At 39.2% G+C, this 23,478-nt stretch overlaps 2 protein-coding genes across 2 annotated transcripts; both read left to right on the top strand.

Moving 5' to 3' along the window:
- The first annotated feature begins 9,881 nt into the window (after positions 1-9,881).
- On the top strand, positions 9,882-10,820 carry LOC142106661 (olfactory receptor 5AP2-like). The gene has a single exon (XM_075189652.1). The coding sequence runs from the start codon at positions 9,882-9,884 to the stop codon at positions 10,818-10,820; it is 939 nt and encodes a 312-aa protein (XP_075045753.1).
- Positions 10,821-20,115: 9,295 nt separating this feature from the next.
- On the top strand, positions 20,116-21,045 carry LOC142106660 (olfactory receptor 5V1-like). Its single transcript, XM_075189651.1, has one exon. The coding sequence runs from the start codon at positions 20,116-20,118 to the stop codon at positions 21,043-21,045; it is 930 nt and encodes a 309-aa protein (XP_075045752.1).
- Positions 21,046-23,478: the final 2,433 nt, after the last annotated feature.

Below are 23,478 nucleotides of genomic sequence, written 5' to 3'. Positions count from 1 at the left end.
GCTTTATCCCTGGACTCTGTCTGCTTCCCTGGACAGCCTTGTGCCTTCTGGACTGGGGTAAACTTATAATACCTGTTCCTGCCAATTTACTACACAGTCTCTTTTGGAACCTGTTCTTATCCGTGGATTTGAGTTATCTTTGTTTATGTATTTAACTGAATAAAGACACTGTGCTTAATACTTCCGTTGCTCTTCGTGAATGCACTAGGAATCATAACAGCCACGGATGAATTGTATTGCGTGTTAAAATATGACATCTTTATTTTTAATCCATTAAATCATTACACATTGTTTTCTGAAAATCTCTGATCCGTAAACAGGAAAATATTAAAAACAAAAATAAATTTTGTAATGAAGTGACCAAGTTTGTTATTGAACTTTTGTTTTTATATCTTATATTTACAAGGACAATTTTATCATGATAAATAATTTCTTACTAAATGAAGACAACTCTTGGGACCTAGTGATGTGGTTTGGGGCACTAGATTCTAAAATATTATACTGCTCATGAGATATCGTTTAAGAGAAAGTAATAATCATAAGCTTCAGTGAAGGTGACTACCAAAAATTGTTAAACTGTCTAGGCTGAGTGTGAGAAATGATTAATATTCATTGATGTTTTCATACATAACAAGGGTTTTGACGTTAACTTTAGACTAATATTCCCCATTCTTTTCCCTAAGCACCATAATACATCTTTTTCCTTTAAAGATTCAATAATTCTTGAATCTTGTCTTGGTGACATTATCTCTGCAAGAATTAATCGTTAAGATGTATCTTTGTGTTTCAAATCTACTTTTTTGAATGTATTTTGGCTCTCAACAATGCAAGAACTATATGTATAAAAATATTTAAACTTTTTTCCTTTTATGGAGAACATCAGAATGTTGATATTTTTTTAGTTCTGTAAATATTAAGTCTACTGTAAGAGCTTTTTATTAGTTGCAGTTTGATTTTGGGAAGTTATTTCTTGAAACAAAGGCATACCTCCCAACATTTGGAGGTCCGAAAGAGGGACAAATAAGCCACGCCTCTGTCGAGCCGCCCACGAACTTCCTGTTTGCGCATGCGCAGTAGCGTTTTTTGGACAGACGTCCTGCCCCACTTCTTCCTAGACATCCGGGAAAACTGGCTGCTATGTCCCGGTATCGGAGCGTGCTCTCCAATATGGGACAAATTGTAAGTTCGATGGGACAGCTGGACTGTCCCGCTGGAATTGGGACACTTGGGAGGTATGCAAAGATACGTTACATTCTAATGTATCTGTTTCAGACACCAGGGGGTAAATGTATCAATATGCGGGTTCTTCAACACCCGCGTGTTCAGCCTCTTCCGCGATTAAATTTCAAGCGGCGCTGCATTGTAAAGGGTTAACTTCCCTTTACCATGCAGCGCCGCTTGAAATGTAATCGCGGAAGAGGCTGAACACGCGGGTGTTGAAGAACCCGCATATTGATACATTTACCCCAGGTGTAGTCTAATTTTTTGTTGTTTTTAAATACCACTAATCCCCACAAATCAAACACTAAACTTCATAGAACAATAACCTCTAATGTATTTTTAACACCATCACAAACAATAAATACCTGAACTACATAAAACATACACACAGATAAAAATAGGAATGAACGGAGGGGAAATTATTTCCACTCTGAACTTAACGTTCATCATCTCATTGCTCTAGATCCTGTAACGGGGGCTGCTAGATGCAGTCCAACACTCGCAACCAGGAACAAAATATAAGGTAAGGCAAATTAATAAAATCAATGCCTGCAAATTAGCAAGGAGGGCTCTCATCAAAAGTATCTTCTGTTGCATTGAAGTGGATTGTAGACCTACAGCATCAGAAGCTGACAACACACAGAACTAACACATTGCTGCTCAGCATCTTGATCCATAGCTAGGAGTCGTTTGCGGTTAAGGATGTGTAAGTGTTCTGTCTGAATCTGCAGCACCATATTTGGATTGCACTCTTTCATAACAGACATAGCAAGTAGTCAGGTACAGAGACAGCTATAAAGGTACGGGAACCTACTATGACTGCTAATTTTCCCTGCCCCCACATTTGTGTTTTGTTGCCCAGGTATTGCCTTGGGCTGTGTGGATGGAGCAGAAGCTACAAACCCAAACCACTGGCGTTTATCATTGAAAGCTGGCTTCTTTCACTTGATGACCTCACCAGAGGCTCCATCCATTCAGCTAGGGAATTCACTGCTATTGGTTCCAGGGGCTGGCTGGCAAATTTTAGCCCCGGGGGGGCTGCAAGACCCGACTCAGCAGCCTATTAGGAACATTCTACAGGAAACAAAATGCTGGTGGCCCAGTGACCCAGCCCAAGGTAGTCCACTATGGGACCGGCACTGGGGGCAGATAACCCTCTGCCCTCCAGCCCAGCCTGCCCCTGATTGGTCCCACTGCATGTGGAACACTAGTCATCACAGTGCAGGCTTGCATGTCAGCAGGTTTATGCCAAGCCCATGACAACATTGCCCAGGTCCATCCTGTGCATGTCTGGAGGTACGGGTGGAAGGCTGACACCACGGTCCCTGATGTCCTGCTCTTCTGCAAAACAGTGCTGATGAGATTGCAGGTAATCATCATCAAGTGCTTTGTGGAACCTCCTCTGGGAAATGTAACATCCTGCTAAGCTAGAGACAAATGTGGGCAAATCTCTGGACTACCCACAACTGTAGGCATTGGAGCCTGAACATCCATGAACTTCTGGATCAGTCTTGTGCCTGGGAAGAGACATCTTTCTGCAGCTACGGATTACTTCCAGCTATGCTACAGCAGTGGAAATTGCAGAAAAGAGGGGATTCAGTAAAGAGGTGGCCAAAACTGTAGGATCGATTGCTGCCTTTCTCTGTTAAATGCCATGGTATATGTAGGATTTGCAACCCATGATGCCTCCATGTAGTCACAGAAAAAGCTTGCAAAATTGATTCTTCACTAGGAAGAAGATTAGTCCAACACTCTCAAGGAGGTTACAACACTCACTGCTGGAGCTGTCAGTCTCTGAACTGGAACTGCTTGACAGGTCTGGATAGCCAACATTGCTCACCAGAACCTGAGCTCATTCACTGCTGTGAAACTATCACTGGTGTTGGTGTAGCCAGCAGAAAGTGTTAGCGCTCCAGCTACTTGACCTGTTTCCCATTGCCAACTGGGACTGAGGAGCTTCTAGCTGTGCTGCCTGCTGCTCCCACAAATAATGGTTGATGGGTGTTAGAAGGTGGGAGGGTGATCCAGTGAATCAGAAGCAAATTTGCTGAAATTTGCACATTTTTATTTGAAATTCTGCTGAATCACAGTCTCCAGATTTTATGTGACTTCATAATATCTTATTCATCTCCAGATCACAATTCATATGGACACCTGTGAGATTAGGTTAAACAAGCATTTTCGGAGTACAGATTCCCCACCAACTATCTTTAAACACATATGAGATATTGTAGTTGATATGGGCCAGCTTCCTCTAATGCAATTTCTTCCCCTTATTAAACCACTTGCTCAGCAAATTCAGAATCCAGGACAAATGTGAGAGGGTCATTTTCTAATAAGTGTATATATGTACATAATAATTTATACCATTAGCTTGAAAGTTTTCTAATTATTATTATTAGTAAGAAATCTACTTAACGACTGTCTTAACAAAAAGATATGCAACACTCTGGAGAATTATAACAGAAGAAGGCAGCTCCCGATTTTCTGGCCACAATTCATAATATAAGATCATGGTTACAGTTCCACGCATAATATATGAAACTGATTTGTATCTGTAATTAAGATGATAGCCCAGGATTAATTCAACTCATAGTCAAGGTCACAAGCAAGCGCCTGTTAAAGTGAAGAATCAAAACTTTAAAGTAAAAGTCAAAAGTCTGGTACACCGGAACAGGATAGATAGGTGTTTAGGCACAGCAAGAGTTAATCTCCAAGTAATCCCCGTACATATGAACACAAGAGTGCAAAGTTTGTGGTTAAAGTATAGGCAAGGGTCTGGTACTCAGGAAATCGGTAAGTACATAGCAAGAGCGAGACACCTAGTACTAAGGGCTCACACTCGGTGAACACGGTGCCTGGTTAATGTAGCATCTGAGATGTACCAGATTCCAATGGCATAAGGAGGCTTCCACTCCGTTTTGCCACCTGTTTTTTATGTGCAGCTGAAAGCCACTGGCTGTCGCCAGCAACTGGGAACCGCAAAGCCACTACCCCAACATCCCAGTCGGGGTGGAATAGGGTTAGAGGGGCAGTTTGTAGAGCGAGATGATGAAATGAGTGCAAAGACTTTATCTTTCATTACTGCACAGTGAGATCATCAACTTGATCATAATAAACAACGTTTTCCTGGTTAACAAATATTAATAAATAATAAACATATTTTATTTATATGGTGACCCAGCACTCGTATCATTGTCTGGTTGTGGCAGTTGCGGCGGGACAAAACAGCCAAAAACCAGCACCATGCTGGTCACACTATAACAGGCAAGTCTGCAGAATGGGGACACATCCTGGCCTGCTCAGCATGGGGCTAAATTCTCTTGGGGAATCTGTGTTCACACAAAAAATACAGGTCACCCTCTTAGGGAAAAAGCGGCCCTCCTGAATGTAGGTGTTGGGGTAATAGTGTCAATCAGACAATAAATGTAATTTTTGCATGTGGTGCTATTGGTCCTAGCAAGCCCTGACAGTGTCATAATCCAATGGCATCCAGGGTTCACAGGGACCTGTTGTCCCAGAACAAAACTATTAAAAAAACACCAGCACCATGAAAAAATACATGACATAAAGTCTCCCCCAAACCCTGTTTAACCAATGTATTATTCATCTAAATCCATGGGGATTCTTTTCTTTGGGCCTTTAATCTAAAGGGAAGGAGAAAACCACAAGGGCGACTGTGACTTTTTCCTTGCTGAGCAGCAACATGAATGCTAGGTCGGGAGCCTTGTCACAAAGCGGCTTCACTCTGATTGGTCAGAGCGTGAGAAAGCTGCTCTGAATGGTTAGTAGCAGTTAGACCCCACATTGATACAATGAAGTTTATTCAAGTTTTTTTTATCAATAATGTGAATGTGGAGGGGTGGACAGGCAATGAAACTAAAATGGACGGGCGAAGAAGAGGGGAGGAATGGATTAGCCTCCCACTGGCTGTGTGAGTTGAGGGCTCAGCCCCGGAATTGCTATGCCAGGAAGCACAACAAATCTGGGGCCATCCTCTCTAGGTTTGGGCCGATCCTAATAAACCCAAGTTGTCCAGACCAAGACCCCAGGTTAACCTCAGTCTGTCTTAACCATATACCACTGCTGTTTGTCTTGATCTTTTCTTGTCTGCATTTATTCACTCAGTTCTTTAATACTGATCGCCTCTTGGTAACTATGACTTGTGGGTACCCCTATTGCCTCGCGCCTTTTTCTAGTGGATACCAGGTGCCTCTTAGACTCCAAGCTCAAATACGTGGTTCATTCCTCATTGTAGTCCTGTAGAGCCTCAAATTTCATCAGTGAATGAGACAATCTTATAGCTTTAGAAATATTGTCAGCACAGAGTAATCTCTACTTTATAGCACCAGAGTTTTCCCACCAACTCCTCAGTATTTAGATCAGGCCTGTCCAACCTGCGGCTCTCCAGGTGTTGTGAAACTACAAGTTCCAGCATGCTTTGCTGGTAGACAACCAGTTGATAGCTGGAAGGGCATGCTGGGACTTGTAGTTTCACAACACCTGGAGGGCCGCAGGTTGGACAGGCCTGATTTAGATGTTAACTGTAAGTGGAAATATGTTGCAGTTTCACTAGAAAAAAAGTATACCATGTAAGTTTAATTAAGAAATCCTGACATTATTATTTTTATAGCAATATTTCAGTTCACATTTTGTAATCCGCTTTAAATATACACTGTAATCTGTTTTGAATGTGGCTTTAATAAAAAATATAAGTACAGAAATAATGATTTTTATAAAACTTAAAAACATAAAATGTGAGGTTTTAACAATATAAAGTGTTCTAACCATCGTACATAATTATTTCAAAATTGGGAGTCTGCGTCCTGAGTAATCCCTCATCTACATGATATCAATTAATGCATTTGCAAATTATTTAATGTGTTTTAATTTCTCTAGACACAATAATAAACCCTGAAGTATTTATATCTTTATTAGGATGAAGCCAAAAAAATATAGTGACAAATATTCTCTATTTTTATATGAAGCACAGAAGTAGAAGAGCTCGCATAGGGAATCCGCCCCCGAGGAGCACTTAGCAATATAAGCAGAATATGTGTAACAACAAGTTATGTTCTACATTTCCTTTTAATAGCAAAGGTCTGTATTACAAAAACATTTGAGAAGCGTAAAATTAGAACTTGACTATCTGGAAAAAAAAATTGGTTGAAGCCAAGTAACTCTCAACAAAAACCAAAACCACGGATAAAGTAAGTTGATTACTTATATATTCATTTTTATGGGTTTTTTTGTTGTTTTTTTAAATAACTTTTAGGGCATGAAATTAAATCCTTAGATTTTCATGCAACTAAAACTATTTTAAATCAAGCATTATTGTAGACTGTAAAACTCAGATTCATTTTTATTGTGTACATCCCAGCATACACAAATCCATCTAAAATCTAATAATTTTATGGACTGTTAAAGGTCTAATAAAACAAAACAGCTTACGCTTCAGCAAAGTGAGTAGACTGTTTGATCGCATATAGAAATTCAAAACCAATTACCTGATTTCTAGTTTGTTACTCCTCCTAAATACTCCATATTAATTTAAGTTTCAGATCTTTTGCATTTAAGTACTATAAAAGAAACTGACACCATTACATTCTTTCATTTCTTATTATAATCATACTCGTCTTCTTCTTCATCATCATCATCATCATCGCCATTATTGTCATCATCATTATTATTATTATTATTATGATAAGAAGAAATGCTTCAAAATCACTATGCAATTTCTGGCCAAAGGTGTGAATTGAAAATCATCCCAAGCATAGTATATTTTCTGAGATAGAGGAACAGTGCAAATTGCAGTTGGAAGTAAAACCAATGTGCTTCAATCCTTTGTTATTACTTGTCACACCTGTACGTCCACACTCAACATTCCGTCTAACTCTCTGTCTTTCATATTTCCATCACACTTATTTAAGTATAAAATCGTAAATAATAATAATAATAATAATAGAGCTTGATATTAATTAGATAGCATTGTCATGAATAGTATGTGAAAATATGACAGAACTCTAGTATAATATAGATAGATTGAAAGCTTGCGAACAAGGTCCTCTTACATCTTTTTCTGTTTCTTTATACCCAGTCTTGCTTTATTACACTGTTTGCTCCCAATTTAGGATCTCTGATGCTATATAAATATATGTTAATTATCGTAATCATATTTATAATATAATCACCCATTCTTTCTCACTTATCTATTGTTTTTCTGTATAGTTCCCAGTGTTGATTGGTGATGCTGAAGGATTTTTTATGGATAATCCAAATGTATCGACAGATAACCTACAGCACTGCAGATGTGGCCCATCCGCTTTAGGGACTTCTGGTTTCTGGAGTTGAAGGTATGTGAGTTTTTTTCATTGCTCTTTCAAATTGGATCACGTTATAACTGGCAGAAAATGAATTTTGCCTATTCAAGAAGTAATTAACGAAGATCGAAGCAGTAACTCTGCAGCTTTGGACCTGCTGGTAGCATTGATTCAAACAGTTGAACCTGGATTTTTGCCAAGGCCCATAAGTTCACTGAGCAAGATGGCCATGTTTGCAGTGGCAGAGGGGAGCTATTGGGGGGGGGGGATTGGAGGTGAGCTATTGGAGGGGAGCTATTGGGCATCGTTAGGCAGAGTGAAGACTTTACTAGAAAAGTATGGATTAAGCGTTTTAATTTTGCAAAGCAAGGTTACTGAAATGAGATAAAGGGTTAGAGAGGGTACAGTTTCAGGGTTGTTCTTTGCAATGCACGGCCTCTGCAAAAACATTGCACTGTGTAAAATATTTTTCTGTAAAAAATAATACAAAAAACAAACAGTGTGCCCCTTCCTCAAATCCTCAATCAAGCTCAGTGCTAGACAGCCTGGACTAATACATCATAGTCCAAATAAGGAAGGAGGGATTTTCTGTTCTTCTTTCTTGATCAAATAGGTACCTCCAAATAAGAAATCCCCTTCAAAATTACACGCCCACACACTACCAACGACTAACGTGAAATGACCATAGTCTGCCCTAATAGGGTCTTCCTTTATCAGCAGTCAATCTTAAACTTTTTGGCCACTTCTGATTGACTGGCAGAGAAGGGTAAGTCCTGGTAGTGCGCAGTGGGGTCATATTTATTATTTTTTTTGCCATTTTGACTAATAATAATTCAAGAAAATAAAATATGATTTTCCATTTGGACTACAAGGGATTAAAAAAAGAAGAACAACATATTTATTTATTTAATAAAATAATGAGCTGAGGAGTTTTTTGGAGCCTTTTATTCAGCTACATTTTATTTTGCTTTTTCTTACTCATTAATTATGATGGGCAGGTAGTTTGTTCATTTTTCTGGGACTGTTGAGTAAAATATTTGTTCAAACCTCGATCCTTACAAGTTGGCGGTGTCGATAGGAGCCCCAGCGTTTTTCTGAGTGGGGCAGGTAGCCGCTGGGATAGAGGGACAGGCTGCTCTATGCACCAGTCCCCCATCACATAGAGGCACCAGCCCTGTTTAGTCTGTATCTGTTTTCTCCTACATCAGCAGGATACAACAGTCTTGGTCTCCCTGTGATGATCTAAACCAAATGAGACTGTCCTGTACTGGGGCTGGATGAGGATTTGGGGTAGAGGCCATGCTGCCCTTTTTTAATTATTTGTTTTCTTTATTTTAATTTTAAGCATTGCATTGTGAATTGTTTTATTACAGGTGGTGAATGCAGGTGCAAATGTGCGCGGTCCATTAAAAGAGTTGTCATGTGGCAATGAAATGCGTTTCTAGACGCACTCCAAACAATGTAATATAAAAGCGTCACAGACACAAATTTGACATATAGAAACATCAGAATCCTCGCACTGTCATTGACTTATGATTCACAATTTATTTACTCTACTGCATAAATAAGGCTACATCCAGCTGTGCTTTAGGAAAAACATTTCAAAGTTTATTTAATTAGAGGGGGTAATACTAAAAGGGTCATCTACAATGCGCCTCCTAAATATTTTTTCGCCTCTCCATGAACTTTTAATGTGCACCGAGGAGGCACAGACCTGTATGTCTGCTGGCCAAGCGATGGAGGTGAATTGGTGCAGAGCCGAAGTATATTATTTCGATAGTTTCCGCAAAAAAAATTGGTGATGTTTCGTTGATGCCTACCAGGTTCAGACTTAGGGAACAAAATATTATGTGACAACAGATTCCACTTTTCCACAATTATTATGTTTGTCTGTATGTATGTGTGATAGGGGCGACCACACAGTGCGTACCACTGAAAGGAAGGGGGGGGGGCCAGTTATTTTAGGTTACTTTGGTTAAAATTGAGGAGCGGCATTGTCGTTTCTCGCCCAGGCGCTAAAATTTTAACTTGTGGCTCTGTGTAGGTGCTGTAATATAGTAAAAAAAAAAAATGAATACACAAAAGTAGAACTTTTTTTAAAGCTCGCAATGAATAAGAGTCAATAAGAATTCGATTTAGAGTCAATATAGCTACAGAGAAGTGGCTGTGAAGAGTCAAAACAAGGCACCATGTAGGGAGTTGCTGATTTGGAAATGATAGACATGTTTTACGATTTAAGTTGCAAACAATGTATTTTAAGCATAATTAAAATTCCATCATTTTCTTTTTGTATCAAATGCATACCATTATCTCTATTATCTCTCATCATCTACAGGAAAAATGGAGAAAAACAAGACCACAATCACAGAATTTATTCTCGCAGGACTTGCAGAGACTCCTTTTCTGAATATCTTTTTCACCACTGCATTTATAGTGATTTACATTGTTACTGTGCTGGGAAATATATCAATAATTATTGCATATAAATGTAGCCTAAATCTTCACACTCCTATGTATTTTCTTCTTGCCAATTTCTCCTTTCTAGAGATATGTTACATCTCGGACACGTGTCCCAAACTGCTGTCAAACTCTCTAGTGGAGCATAAGTCTATCTCTTTCTATGGCTGTGTCGCACAGATGTACTTGGGATTGCTCTTTGCTGGTACCGAGTTCTACATACTTGCAAGTATGGCTTATGACCGATACAGCGCTATATGTCGCCCGCTATTCTATAACATGATTATGAATAAAATATTGTGTATTCAGCTTATCGCTGCCTCGTGGATCATTAGCGCTATAAATGCTGCAATACACACTGCACTTACATTCACATTGCCATTTTGTGGTTCTAATAAAATGAATTCATTTTATTGCGATATTCCCCCTTTGCTAAAACTGGCATGCAGCAACACCAGGGTGAATGAAATCGCTGTTTTTGTCATAAGTGGGTGCGTCATTTTTGGCTCATTTGCACTAACAATGTTATCATATACAAAAATCATCTCGACAATTCTGAAAATCAAATCGGTTACTGGTCGGAAAAAAGCCTTTTCAACCTGCGCCTCCCACTTAATGGCTGTTACTATGTTCTACGGTTCCATTTTTTTTGTATATTTCAAACCCAAATCAAAGTATGAAATAGAACAGGACAGAGTGGTGTCAGTCTTCTACACAATCATCGCACCTTTGTTAAACCCTTTTATATACAGTATAAGGAATAAAGAAATGAAAGCAGCATTTCTAAAATTGCTACAGTTGATTGTGCCTAAAAAGTACTAACGTCAGTATCTATTACTGTATATGAGTAGACTTTTCGTGATACTCCCTATTTTTTGTTTATTAGAGATTAGATGTGTGCAGTGAACTCATTTAAATTTTGTTTTAAATCAGAAAGTGCCATATTGTTTTGTCTTTGTGATGGAAAGAATTAAATCTTTGTGCATTACCAATCCATGTTTATTTGTCACAAAATGCTTTTCATATAGTACTGCGATAAGCTTAAATGTAACATAAAACATAATGTACCATTTCTTACATTTTTTTTAGGTAATTTGCAGGGTGCAATTTGCAATTTGCAGGGTGAAAGAGGCTTTGATACTGAACATGGGAAATGCAGAAGAATGGCAGACAGGATACAAATAAGGCTACTTATGAATGAAATTCTGAATGCATCAGAGCCCTTAGAAATAAACATTTAGGTAAAGAAAGGTAAACTGTCTGAAAGAAGCAGGGGAAGGAATTAGGTGAATCAGAGAAGTCTAACGCTTCACATGTCCGTAAGTAACAACCTATAATAGTGTATAGAGAAGTAATACGAGTGAGAAAAGTTCTTATTTGAGAGTGGAAATGGATGGAGAGGGGAATGGGGAGTTTATTAACCTCCAATGATATAAAATGGTGTACTGTACCTTTAAGTACAGATGGTGAGTATGGGGAGTCAAGTAATAGAACAACCAGAACCAAGGGTCAAGGGTCGTGTGAGAGTCAAGGGCCAGGAGCCAGAGAGGCAGTTGTCCAACCTGTTTGTTTTGCAACTAGCATGTTCAGCTTTGTTCCTGGACCATATAACAATGTCAGCCCTTTGTATAAATTACGTTTATTTGGTACTGCTATACTTGGGGGAAATAGATGGCTACATTTTAGTTTAAATATTTGGCTGAAAGAGAGAAAGTGGAATAAGAAAGACGTTTCTGATGAATGTGGTGATTTGTCCAGAAAAAAGAAAATAGCTGACATTCAATACACCACCTGCGGTGACAAGACAAGGCTCAGACCATACCCACTTTGCCAGTAGGGGTTCTGCTGCTGCTAGTACTGGTACACGTATTATAATGCCTATTGCAAAACAGAGTGCCCAGCACAGTCATGAATCTTCCTTAACTTCTCATGCACCACTTTACCACTCAGAGTGTCACTATCACCTCCAAAACAGCCAAAATCAGTGCCTGAGAATAACACTGAGGCTGAAGAACAACTTGGGCACCAGGGCCGTCTTTCCCATTGGGCACAATGGGCAGGTGCCCGGGGGCCCGTCGGAGGCAGCAAAAAAAAAAAAAACCTGGAAAAAAAAAAGACAATACTTACCTTTCGGTCAGCTGGCGATCCGGCTCCCTCCATGGTCTCCTCCTCCGTACGGCGCTCGCAGTGCATGTCGGGCGTGACGTCGTCATGACCGCCCGACATCCATTGCGGAGCGCGACGGAGGAGGAGACCATGGAGGGAGCCAGATCGCCAGCTGACCGAAAGGTAAGTATTGTCTTTTTTTTTTTTTCCAGTTTTTTGGGGTTTTTTGCTGCCTCCGACGGGCCCCCCTGGGCTGCAGGGCCCATATATATAATCATTTTTTAAAAAAATTTTGTATATATAGGGGCCCAGGTCCACTGCTGTGCCTGGGGGCCCAAGATGTTCTTAAGAGGGCCCTGTTGGGCACTGACAGTATCCTGAGGACAGTCTACGGAGGATATCCTATAAAAGTGTCTGGCGTTTCAGACTCTGACACTAACATTATACAGCAGCCTCCTTCCAAAATTCCTTAGTTACCTCCAGTATGACAATCACCATAAATAAAGACAGCACCAATTATCTATGAATTATGCCTAGATTACTCGGCATGGAGCTGTCAGTGTCTACTGGAGGTAACTGCAACTGTAAAAAGGCAATCCCAACTATTATTACTTCACTAATATATTATATGTATTATAGTTGTTTCTTCCCTGGCCAGGCGTGGATGGTGCAAATAAATGTAGATTAAAACTGCTTACAAGCTTCTTAAATCCTGAACTGGAAACACGGTATAACCTGCCAGTCCTGAGCACTACTTCCGCTAGTCACCATTAATACGCTGTTAGATATGATGGGGCACAGTTTTACTGATACTATACAGGGGAAGCTAAAGTGGGCACTCCTCTTAGGTTTAGCTGATGATTTTTAGCAGGATTTGTGAATACACAACTGACTGACTCTTGTGAAGTTGTATTTATCATAAAGTATTTTACTAGATGACAGAACAAAATGGCCGACTCCCTAGGTCACTATTGCTGGACTGTCTCTAACTCCTCCACCTTACAGCTTTTATTCTATAATATCAATATTCTGCAGATTTTCGAGTGTAGAGAGCTGTCACTGTTCTCTGACAAACTCCTTTCTGGATAGGATAATAAAGTCTATGTAAGTGTAACTCAAACTTTAACTGTGCAAAATCTGTCTGTGAGAGAGTAACTAGCGTCTCACTGCTGCAGCGGGAATTACCTCACATGTGCAGACAAACTACTAATGGCTGCCGTCTCTCACTGTATCCTTATATGACTCCTGGGTACAGGGTATATTCACTCCTGTCTGACTGCTTCAGGCTGTGCACCCAGTCCTGTGATATAGCTATATCTGGCTCCTATGGTTTCTCCTCACCATACCAGCTCAGTTAGCTGTCACTGTCCGCCGTCCGCTTACATTTTCTTACTAGAAATCGCTGGGACAACGGACTATTTATTCTCAAAGGAGATCCTGTGTTGATTGGACGAAGAGAGTCATGTGATCGCTCTTTTCTTGTATAAACCATGCTGGAGACGAGTACCTTGCCTCTGATGAAACAGCCACTCAAGGCTGAGAAATGCGTTAGGGGACACTGTTTTCGGCTCTATCTATTTGACATCTTTTTGGATTCCTATAAACCCCTGCTCCGTCGCCCTCTCTCTGGCAGTCAGCTGACTATCCCCATGGCTACAATGACAGCTTGTCTCACTTAGGTGGCTCTCACAGTCCTCTCCTTCTCTCCCAGCAGGTCACATGGTTACACCCCACAAACACAGTTGTCCATGTACTCTCAGATTGCATAGGGTTCCTCATCATACTACCAGATATACATCACAACCTCAAGAATAATGCAGATAAGCCTAATATCAATTTATATATTTGGTGCACAGCTACCTTGTATTACGTTTGTTAGTGCACTAGGCTTTGTGTTAATACACTACACCATTAGGCGCCTATTCTCTTTCTTCATTCTTTTCTGATAATAGCTAATACATGATTAGGGTTACAGCTTGTGTTCTACTGATGCTGTTTTTAAATAAGCACTACCTTGGTCCTCATGTAATCTCTGCCAAGCAGGGTTCCACCTCTGAAGAAAATAATGAAGTGAAAGTGATTATAAAATCCTTTATCTGTTACTAAATAAGTTGACTAAGGCTGGTGCTTCAGTTGCACACATTTAGAACACCTACATTATTCCTTGATAATTAAAAAAAAATAACATATTTGCCAATTGATAATAAGATGATTTATAATTTGTATTAACTTGTTTGCAACCTTCTGTCTTTATTAAAATATTTTCTCGTTATAGATGAGCAAATCTCCCAAGGATTGGCTTGCAGTAATATCAGCAATACTGGCTCCATCATTAGGTTTAGAAAATCTTTTATTACTGGTTCTGACAAAATAAATATTTGAACTATGTTAGGTGTATAAAGTGTCATTCATAAAGTACGTGCTTCCAATTTATTTTTGTTTTTAAAAACAATTGTATAAATTGACCTCTCCAAAAGAAGAAGAGTTTATAAATAAACCTCTCCAAAATAAATCTCTCCTAAAGACAAGGTGGATTTTCTATAGAAAATCCACCCCTAGATAGTTATGTCTTGGCCTGTTTTGGTCTCATCAGTACAGGGCAGGTTGCTCTGGTCCGTAGGGTGAAGAAGCATAGAAGCAGCCTCACTGGAATGAGTAGTGATAGGGAAAATATTTAAATAAGACTTTCCAAAAGGTTAAAGGGCCTTATATTAAATGGCATTTTCAGATAGCCCTTCTCTTTTCAGGATTCTTAGTTAAATATTTTTTATGGGATGTGTATCCTGACAGTGTCCTTATTTAATAGGCTTGCTTTTAGTTACCTGCCATTTATCGGTGAGGGTAAAGCAGGACAAAATGAGTCTGTTGGCGGCGATGTTCTTGGCTAGAGTGTAGTACGTCCTAGTGAGAGGACACCAGGGGGTAAATATATCAAGCTGATTTAAAAGCACTGTGTTGTATTTGGCGATTTTGAATTCAAACTCGGGTGAGTTTGCAAAATTTGCAGCTTCATACATTTGGCGATTTGAGTGGGGAAAAATCGAGACCGCGATTTGCAGCGATTGTTGAAAATGTTGATTTTGAAAGAAACTCATTTATGCCAATTTTACATCAAATCATTGGCTAATAACTCAGCGATTTTAAACTCGCAGAGAAAATTGCTGGAAATTCAAAATGGCAGCTTGATACATTTACACAACAGCAAATTGGATGATGCACTTCTACTAAAGGTCAACATGATCAGGACTAAGAGGCCCCACCAGCATACAGCCTTTATATAGCCTTCCTACCAAGTTTTGGCCAACCAAAGTTTGGATTTGCATTGTTACACTTTGTTGGTGCTTCAAAGTCTTGTTTGCATTCATGTTCATTGTCTTCATCTTTTGTCCTTTCTCCAACCCATCAACTTCAGCTCCGCCCCTTGTAATACAACCTTCTTCAACCCATCAACTTCAGCATTATCCCTCACGACACGTCCTCTCAGCACTAAGTGGCTTGGTCTTCTTCCAAAGGTTAGAGTTGTATGTGCAGTTTTTAAATGTCTTTTCATGTGTAGGGACAGCACGGTGGCTAAGTGGTTAGCACTTCTGCCTCTCAGCACTGCGGGATTGAATTCCTGACCATGGCCTTATCTGTGTGGAGTTTGTATGTTCTCCTCGTGTTTGCGTGGGTTTCCTTTGGATACTCCGGTTTCCTTCCACACTACAATAACGTACTGGTAGGTTAATTGGCTACTAAAAAATTGACCCTAGTCTGTTTGTGTGTTATGAAATTTAGACTGTAAGATCCAATGGGGCAGGGACTGATATGAATGAGTTCTCTGTACAACGCTGCAGATTTAGTGGTGCTATATAAATAAATGGTGATGATAATATGTTACTTTTAGTTTTTCGTTGTTTGCATATATTTGAACTGACTCAAAGGAAAGCCTTGGTGGCCTTTTAGCAAAGAGTGGTCTAAAGACCCTTGCCCCAATGGAGGCCTTATGATACAAATGGTCATGGATAAATTGACGCTTTTGCTTTTTTAGAGGGTCTAAAGACTGCACCCATGTTTGATTTTTTGTGTGTTACACACTATTTTATACACGTGATTGACAGAAACAAAGCATCTCAGGCTTTCAAAAAGAAAAGAAAATCTGTGTCAACAGAAGCTGGGTGTCATGCTCTGAAAATTGTAATCAGTAAGGTATTGGCTCAAAAGACTGCCATATACATGGTATTTTCAGAAATCTCCTTTTATGGTGCTTATTTAAATATTTTTTCCTAGGGTAACAAAACTTCTAAAATCATAATTTTTTTCTAACCTATCCCATGTGTGCCTTTCATTGATACGATATCATGAAATTAGTGTAAGCTTACAGTAATGGCTTTCTCACACAGGATGTTGTCACCATCCTTTAAATCCTTCATCAACAGGCACCATGACCACAGCGTGGTTTACTGTGGGCTGAAGCCACAGCTAAGAACTCCAGAAAGCTACTGTTGGTGGAACACAGGTCATATTATTATTATTATTATTATTATTACCATTTATTTATATAGCGCCACTAATTCCACAGCGCTGTACAGAGAACTCACTCACATCAGTCCCTGCCCATTGGAGCTTACAGTCTAAATTCCCTAACACACATACACATACACACACACACGGACTAGGATCAATTTTGATAGCAGCCAATTAACCTACTAGTATGTTTTTGGAGTGTGGGAGGAAACCAGAGTACCCGGAGGAAACCCACGCAAGCCAGGGGAGAACATACAAACTCCACACAGATACGGCCATGGCCGGGAAGTGAACGCATGACTCCAGTGCTGTAAGGCAGAAGTGCTAACCACTAAGCCACCGTGCCGCCCATCGTCAGGAATTAAGGGGCAGGCATGTAGACCCTAATTCCCTTCCTGATCACATGAGTGGGGCAGACTGAACTGGGGGGCAGGGAGTATCTGCTCCCCAGGCCAGTCATATAGTGGGCTACCGTGAGCTGGGTCAGTCGGCCACCTGCATTTTTGTTACTTTAAAATGTTCCTAATAGGCTGCTAAGTGGAGTCTTGCCCCCCGGGCTAAAATTTGCCAGCCCTCCCCTGCACAAGAGCAGAATGATATCTATCTATCTAAAAATCCTAGTGATGTGATAAAGCAAGGTAAAAAGGTGAACACAATACACAGGCATAAACACTTTAAATACAAGTACATATGTTTGGTATCTCTATGAACACAAAATATCACAGAATAAAATTAGGATTTTATTTTGCGGCTTGAATTAATCTAAAGTAGCATAAAAAAAATTTGGAAAATGCTTTTCTTTATAATGTTCGTCTAGTTTCCTTATGTAAAGCACATAAATAAGAGAGATGACTTATTACTCGACTACGGTACTAAAAGAAGATAATCTAATTCTCTATTTATTCTATATCACACTACTAAATCCTAGTTCTCTTTGCCACTTTTTCAGATCAATAAAACAAGAACACAAGTATAATTATTTCATAAGCGTTGCAAGTCCCTCTTTGACAATTTAGCAAAACACTGCCATGTCTGTGATATCCAGGGAATTGTCCCCGTTGGACCACGAGGCAATATAATTAAGGATATATTAGTCAGAAATGTTATGACAAGGAAGCAGTTATTCTATTCATCTGCTGTTCCAGATCCATTTATTACTGTCTTCTTCTCCCTTATGTTCATGTTCAGTGAAATGTCGGAATGAAAAAACATTTTATTATACACCAAAGGGTGCATTTTGAAAAGAGTAGATACTCTAGACTTCTGTCTGCGTCATTTATCTTTTATAGAAATGTCATTTTAACATATATGCAGCACAAATAACAGCGTTTAGACAGATAGTACAATTCAGTTTTGAATAGTAATGTTGTAACGTGTTAACGAAGTTACCAGTATTCCTATTCCTTCATGGTGTGGTCATCAATATTGACAATATGTTAAAAAAGCGTAAAAAAACAACAACATAGTCCGTGGAGCTGTACAAACATGAGATGATCACTGTACAGGTATAATACTAAACACTGACGTTACACAGAAACTTAAGGTAAGGAGATGCTTTCTGATGTGAGTTGGGGCCTGAAAAACAGTAAAACCTGGGGTCATTTAGGAAGTGAAGGCGCAAGTGTTGGTGCGGCATCACAAAATTGTAGTTGGGAACTGAGGACCTATTATTACAAAAAAGTACATAGATGTCTGCAGCAAAATGCCATACGCTGTGAACACGGCATTCCGCACAACATTTTATTTATTTTTTTAAAGAGATTTGAAATATTTTATTCTTATTTTTCAGGAGGCAATCATACACAAGGGTCAAACCAGCAGTAAATTGGGTGACAAGACCAGAAAATTGTAATGAGAAGGTTTTAATAAATGTGATAGTAGGCTGTGTTTTGTGGTGATGTTTTCAGTTGTCCAAGACGTTCCCAGTCCCACTTTCTAAACCCCAATGATTGTACACATTGGACCTGAGTCATTAACGAGAGCAAAGCATAAAAAAAGGAGTAACTTTGCACCTGGGCAAAACCATGTTGCATTAGAGGGGAGAGGTAAATTTAAAATGTGGGGGCAGATTTATAGTTGGGGTAGGGCATGTCCTAGATCAACTTTAAATAATAGTAACGTTAAATAAACTTTAGGTAATAATTTAAGGAGGCAACGCCTGTACAAGGTACATGGTATAGTAATGAACCTTGTGCAGGCGTTGACTCCTTAAATTATTACATGAACAAGTCGGATCACATTGAGTCTCCTTAATGTGATGCCAGCCACCACTGCCGGCGTCTTCAGAGGCCGCAATTGAGAAAAGTCATCCTTGTAAGCCGTCATTCATTTCAGTCAGTCGGCGAACAGCTCTTCGGTTTCCTCCATCCGGGGTAAGCACTGTCGGGTTTCCACGGCCGGAAAATGATACCCAACCCGTCATAATGATGATGGCCTTAAAGAGTACTACTACTAATGGGTGTATGTGACACTCCATATTATTATACTACTAAACTGTCAAATTGCATGTCTAAGCTATTGTTAGGCATAAGTGTCTCCCACTTAATTTCCTACCTTTTCTTCTGCCTCTTCCTCTTCATTCCTCTTCCCTTATCCCCCGTTCCTCCTTCTCTCCCCCGTGTCTCTCTGTCTGTCTGTCTGTCTGTCTACCCCACCCCTTAGATTGTATGCTCCTTTGAGCAGGGTCACCTCTCCTCCTGTCTTCACCACTGTTAACTCTGCTCTCCAGCTACCTTGCCCTCCTCCTCGAGGACCCTCCTTCCCCCCGTCCCCTCTCGCTCCCATCTCTCCCCTCTAGGGGTCTCCCTGTCATCCGTGCCCTCCCTCTTGGGCTCCGTCGTATGCGGTCCTTCCCCTCTCCCCTCCCCCGCCCCTAGCTGTGCTTTGAGCTCACGGAGTTACTGTGCTTATTGTTTACTGTACTGTGCTGTCTCTCCTCGTATTGTAATTTTATTTGTCCCTGTACGGCGCTACGGACACCTAGTGGCGCCCTATAAATAAAAATTAATAATAATAATAATAATAATAATAATAAAGTGTACACACTTGTATGCCTGACACATAAATATTGATGTGTGTCTGCCGCTATTACTATTGTTTTTTTAGCTGGATGCTTCATGATATGTGTTCGACTCAACATATATATGCCTCTTTATCCACCTACGCTCGGTTCTCAAATGCATCCAGATGAGACCCATGGATTGTCCAGGTACCCTTCACCTGGATTTGCTCCTAACTCTAAATGAGACCCTATCTACTAAAGGGGCCAAATACTGGTAAAATATATTGTAAAACAATGGTCTACCAAGGTTGTCAAGGAAGTTGGCAGTCACCATACAGCCATGGACACCTCCAATTTCATATCCTTTCCTACATTAGGACTTGTCAAAAACAATGTTTTCTATTCGTTTCTTTACTACTTTATATCATGTTTCGCATCATAGATTATTGCCATAGTTCTATGAAAAACCAAATCCATCTTTCTTTTACAGAAACAAGTGACAAAATGAATAGCAAAAATCATACAACTATATCTGAATTTATTCTCATGGGACTTTCAGAAGTTTCAGAAGTCCAGATTATATGTTTTGTTTTACTCCTATGTATATATATAGTTACACTGCTTGGAAACATGTCATTAATTATTGCTTACATATTTAGTGCAAATCTTCAGACTCCTATGTACTTTTTTCTTGCAAATTTTTCTTTTCTAGACATATGTTATATATCATCTACTGTTCCCAAGATGTTGTCAAACTTACTGTCAGGGTGTAAGACCATCTCTTTCTATGGGTGCGCTTTACAATTGTACAGTTTCGGAGTCTGTGGCGGCACAGAGTGCTATGTACTTGCGGCTATGGCTTATGATCGAAACAACGCCATATGCCATCCACTACGGTATAGTGCCGTCATGAATAAATCAACTTGCATTAAGCTCGTAGCTGGCTCCTGGCTCATTGGTTCAGTCAATATTATGATACATACTGTCCTCACGTTCAAACTGCCTTTCTGCGATAATAAGATAGATCAAGTATTTTGTGACATTCCTCCCTTGCTAAAACTTTCATGCATCGACACCTGGACCAACGAACTTGTTGTTTTTTGCACTAGTGGTTTTGTTATTCTTTGTTCGTTTATATTAATAAATGTTTCGTACATACAAATAATATCAATAATTGTAAATGTCCACTCAACTTCAGGAATGAAGAAAGGTTTTTCAACTTGCACTTCACACTTAATAGTCGTCACCATATTTTATGGATCTATCATGTTTGTGTATCTCAAACCCAAATCAAGCAATGCCATGTATCAGGATAGACTGGTTGCCGTCATGTACACAGTAGTGGCCCCACTATTAAACCCTTTTATATATAGTTTAAGGAACAATGATGTAAAAAAAGCACTCATGAATATTGGATTGTCTATATGGACATAGAAACCAATAAATCATTCCTGGTCTTTGCCTATTAATTTATGTTGATTTACCTTTTTTGCTTTTGATTATTAGTAAAACGTATGGCTGTCAAATAAACTGATCTGTGGCTAATCTGGCCACACACTTACAAGGCAGATTTTCACAGATCTGGGGGTATATTTACTAAAGTGCGGGTTTGAAAAAGTGGAGATGTTGCCTATAGCAACGAATCAGATTCTAGTTAACATTCATTTAGTACATTCTACAAAATGACAGCTAGAATCGGATTGGTTGCTATAGGCAACATCTCCACTTTTTTTAAACCCACAGTTTAGTAAATATACCCCTTGGTCATTCGATAGCCTGGCGAAATGAGTAGAACACAAAGGTCATAATGTTTCCTGTAGATAAGTAACTACACACACCTGAATTTATATTCTTACAAAATTTACATTTGATACCACTTAGTTTGGAGCAAACAAGCATTTTTGGTCAAAACAAGTGTAAATTTTGAACCAGTTTGTTAAAAAAAAAAAATTGTGGCCAGCTTTAGATTTAAATAAATACATAATATATGGTTATACAACAAATCAAACATCACATTAACCTTTATTCTGCAAAAACACAAACCTCATCAAATGTTCATGAAACTTGGTGTGTTCAGTTGATTATGCACAATTGCTGAGACACTTAAAGTGGATCCAACGTACTTTTCCTATTTCCAATTTATTAAAAAAAATCATAGCAAAAGGGCTCAGTGGTATGACTAGGAACCATACAGACTTAGGGCTAGATTTACTAAGCTGCGGGTTTGAGAAAGTGGAGATGTTGCCTATGGCAACCAATCAGATTCTAGCTGTCTTTTTGTAGAAGGTACTAAATAAATGAAAGCTAGAATCTGATTGGTTGCACTTTTTCAAACCCGCAGCTTAGTAAATCTAGCCCTCAGTCTTGTGCTTGTTGTACATTATGTGCAATGTTTAATGCTGAAGTGCATAATCAAAGATCCCTGTGACTTCATCATGTGATATCACAAGAATCTCCTTGCAGAATAAAATACCCTGTTAAATGCATTTGAGACCATGGAGTAAATGTATCAAGCTGAGAGTTTTCCGGCGGGTTTGTAAAGTGGAGATGTTGCCTATAGCAACCAATCAGATTCTAGGGGCTAGATTTACTAAGCTGCGGGTTTGAAAAAGTGGGGATGCTGCCTATAGCAACCAATCAGATTCTAGCTTTCATTTATTAAGTACCTTCTACAAAATGATAGCTAGAATCTGATTGGTTGCTATAGGCAACAGCCCCACTTTTTCAAACCTGCAGCTTAGTAAATCTAGCCCTAGATGTCATTTTGTAGATAAATAACTAGAATCTGATTGGTTTTTCAAACCCGCCAGAAAACTCTCGGCTTGATACATTTGCCCCCAGAAGTAGCCTTCCATGCAAAGTTTTGCTAATTGATTTGTTAAAATTTGAAATATGTTCCTAGAGTTGCATAAGTGTACCTCAGGGAAGATTTCATTTTTTATGGTCTTCAAAAGTTTTTCCTTTATCTAATTGCAAGAAAATAAAAAAATATATTTAATCTAGCCTATTTCTGCACATTTCAATGCACAAGTGCTGTTTGTATTCTATTGCTAACACATTAAAATGTGAATTTGGCATGTGCAAATGCTTGGGCACCCTGTCAGTCAATACTTAGTAACACCTCCAGTTTCCAAATTTTTTTTTGTAGACAGCTAAGAATATTTCTATTCTCACCAAGGAATTGTTCCCACTATTCTTTGCATAACTCTTCTAGCATATAAATAGTATATTAAATAAGACTTCATGCATTGCACTATATGTTTAAGATTTGCCTGAATAATTTCTATAATATTTAAGACTGAAAGACATTCCCAAACCTTACTATTTAATTCCTGTAAATAATTCATAGTTAATTTTAAGGCAAGGTTTGTATTGTTGTGCTACTGAAATATCCAAACTGTTTTCAATTTCAATTTATTCACTTACTGTGAGAAATTATCTTCTGCCATTTGTTAATGTTTGGTTGAATTAACTCTTCCTTCAACCCCAAATATACCTCATGTACCACTGGCTTCCACACGACCTCATTAAATAACGGATCCACCCTATGCTTAACGGTTGGCAAGGTGGATTTTACATTTTTTTCACCTGTTTTTCTTCAAAAGTATCTTTTGGTCATGGACAGAAGGTTTTATTTTTAATTTAAATTTATAGTTTATCAGTCCGCAGTTCCAAAATCCTTCTGACTTATATATCTATTGTACAGAGAACTCATTCACATCAGTCCCTGCCCCATTGGAGCTTACAGTCTAAATTTGCTACATACACACTCAGACAGAAAGAGAGAGACTAGGGTCAATTTTGATAGCAGCCAATTCACCTACTAGTACGTTTTTGGAGTGTGGGAGGAAACCGAAGCACCCGGAG

This window comes from Mixophyes fleayi, chromosome 11 (assembly GCF_038048845.1).
Source record: "Mixophyes fleayi isolate aMixFle1 chromosome 11, aMixFle1.hap1, whole genome shotgun sequence".
NCBI lineage: Eukaryota > Metazoa > Chordata > Amphibia > Anura > Limnodynastidae > Mixophyes > Mixophyes fleayi.
Note: the sequence above shows the minus strand (reverse complement) of the source record. Positions and strands in the feature narration are given on the sequence as shown.

Bases quoted from the DNA above. Each gene is read 5' to 3' on its own strand.
- LOC142106661 (XM_075189652.1), top strand. From the start codon at position 9,882: ATGGAGAAAAACAAGACCACAATCACAGAATTTATTCTCGCAGGACTT.
- LOC142106660 (XM_075189651.1), top strand. From the start codon at position 20,116: ATGAATAGCAAAAATCATACAACTATATCTGAATTTATTCTCATGGGA.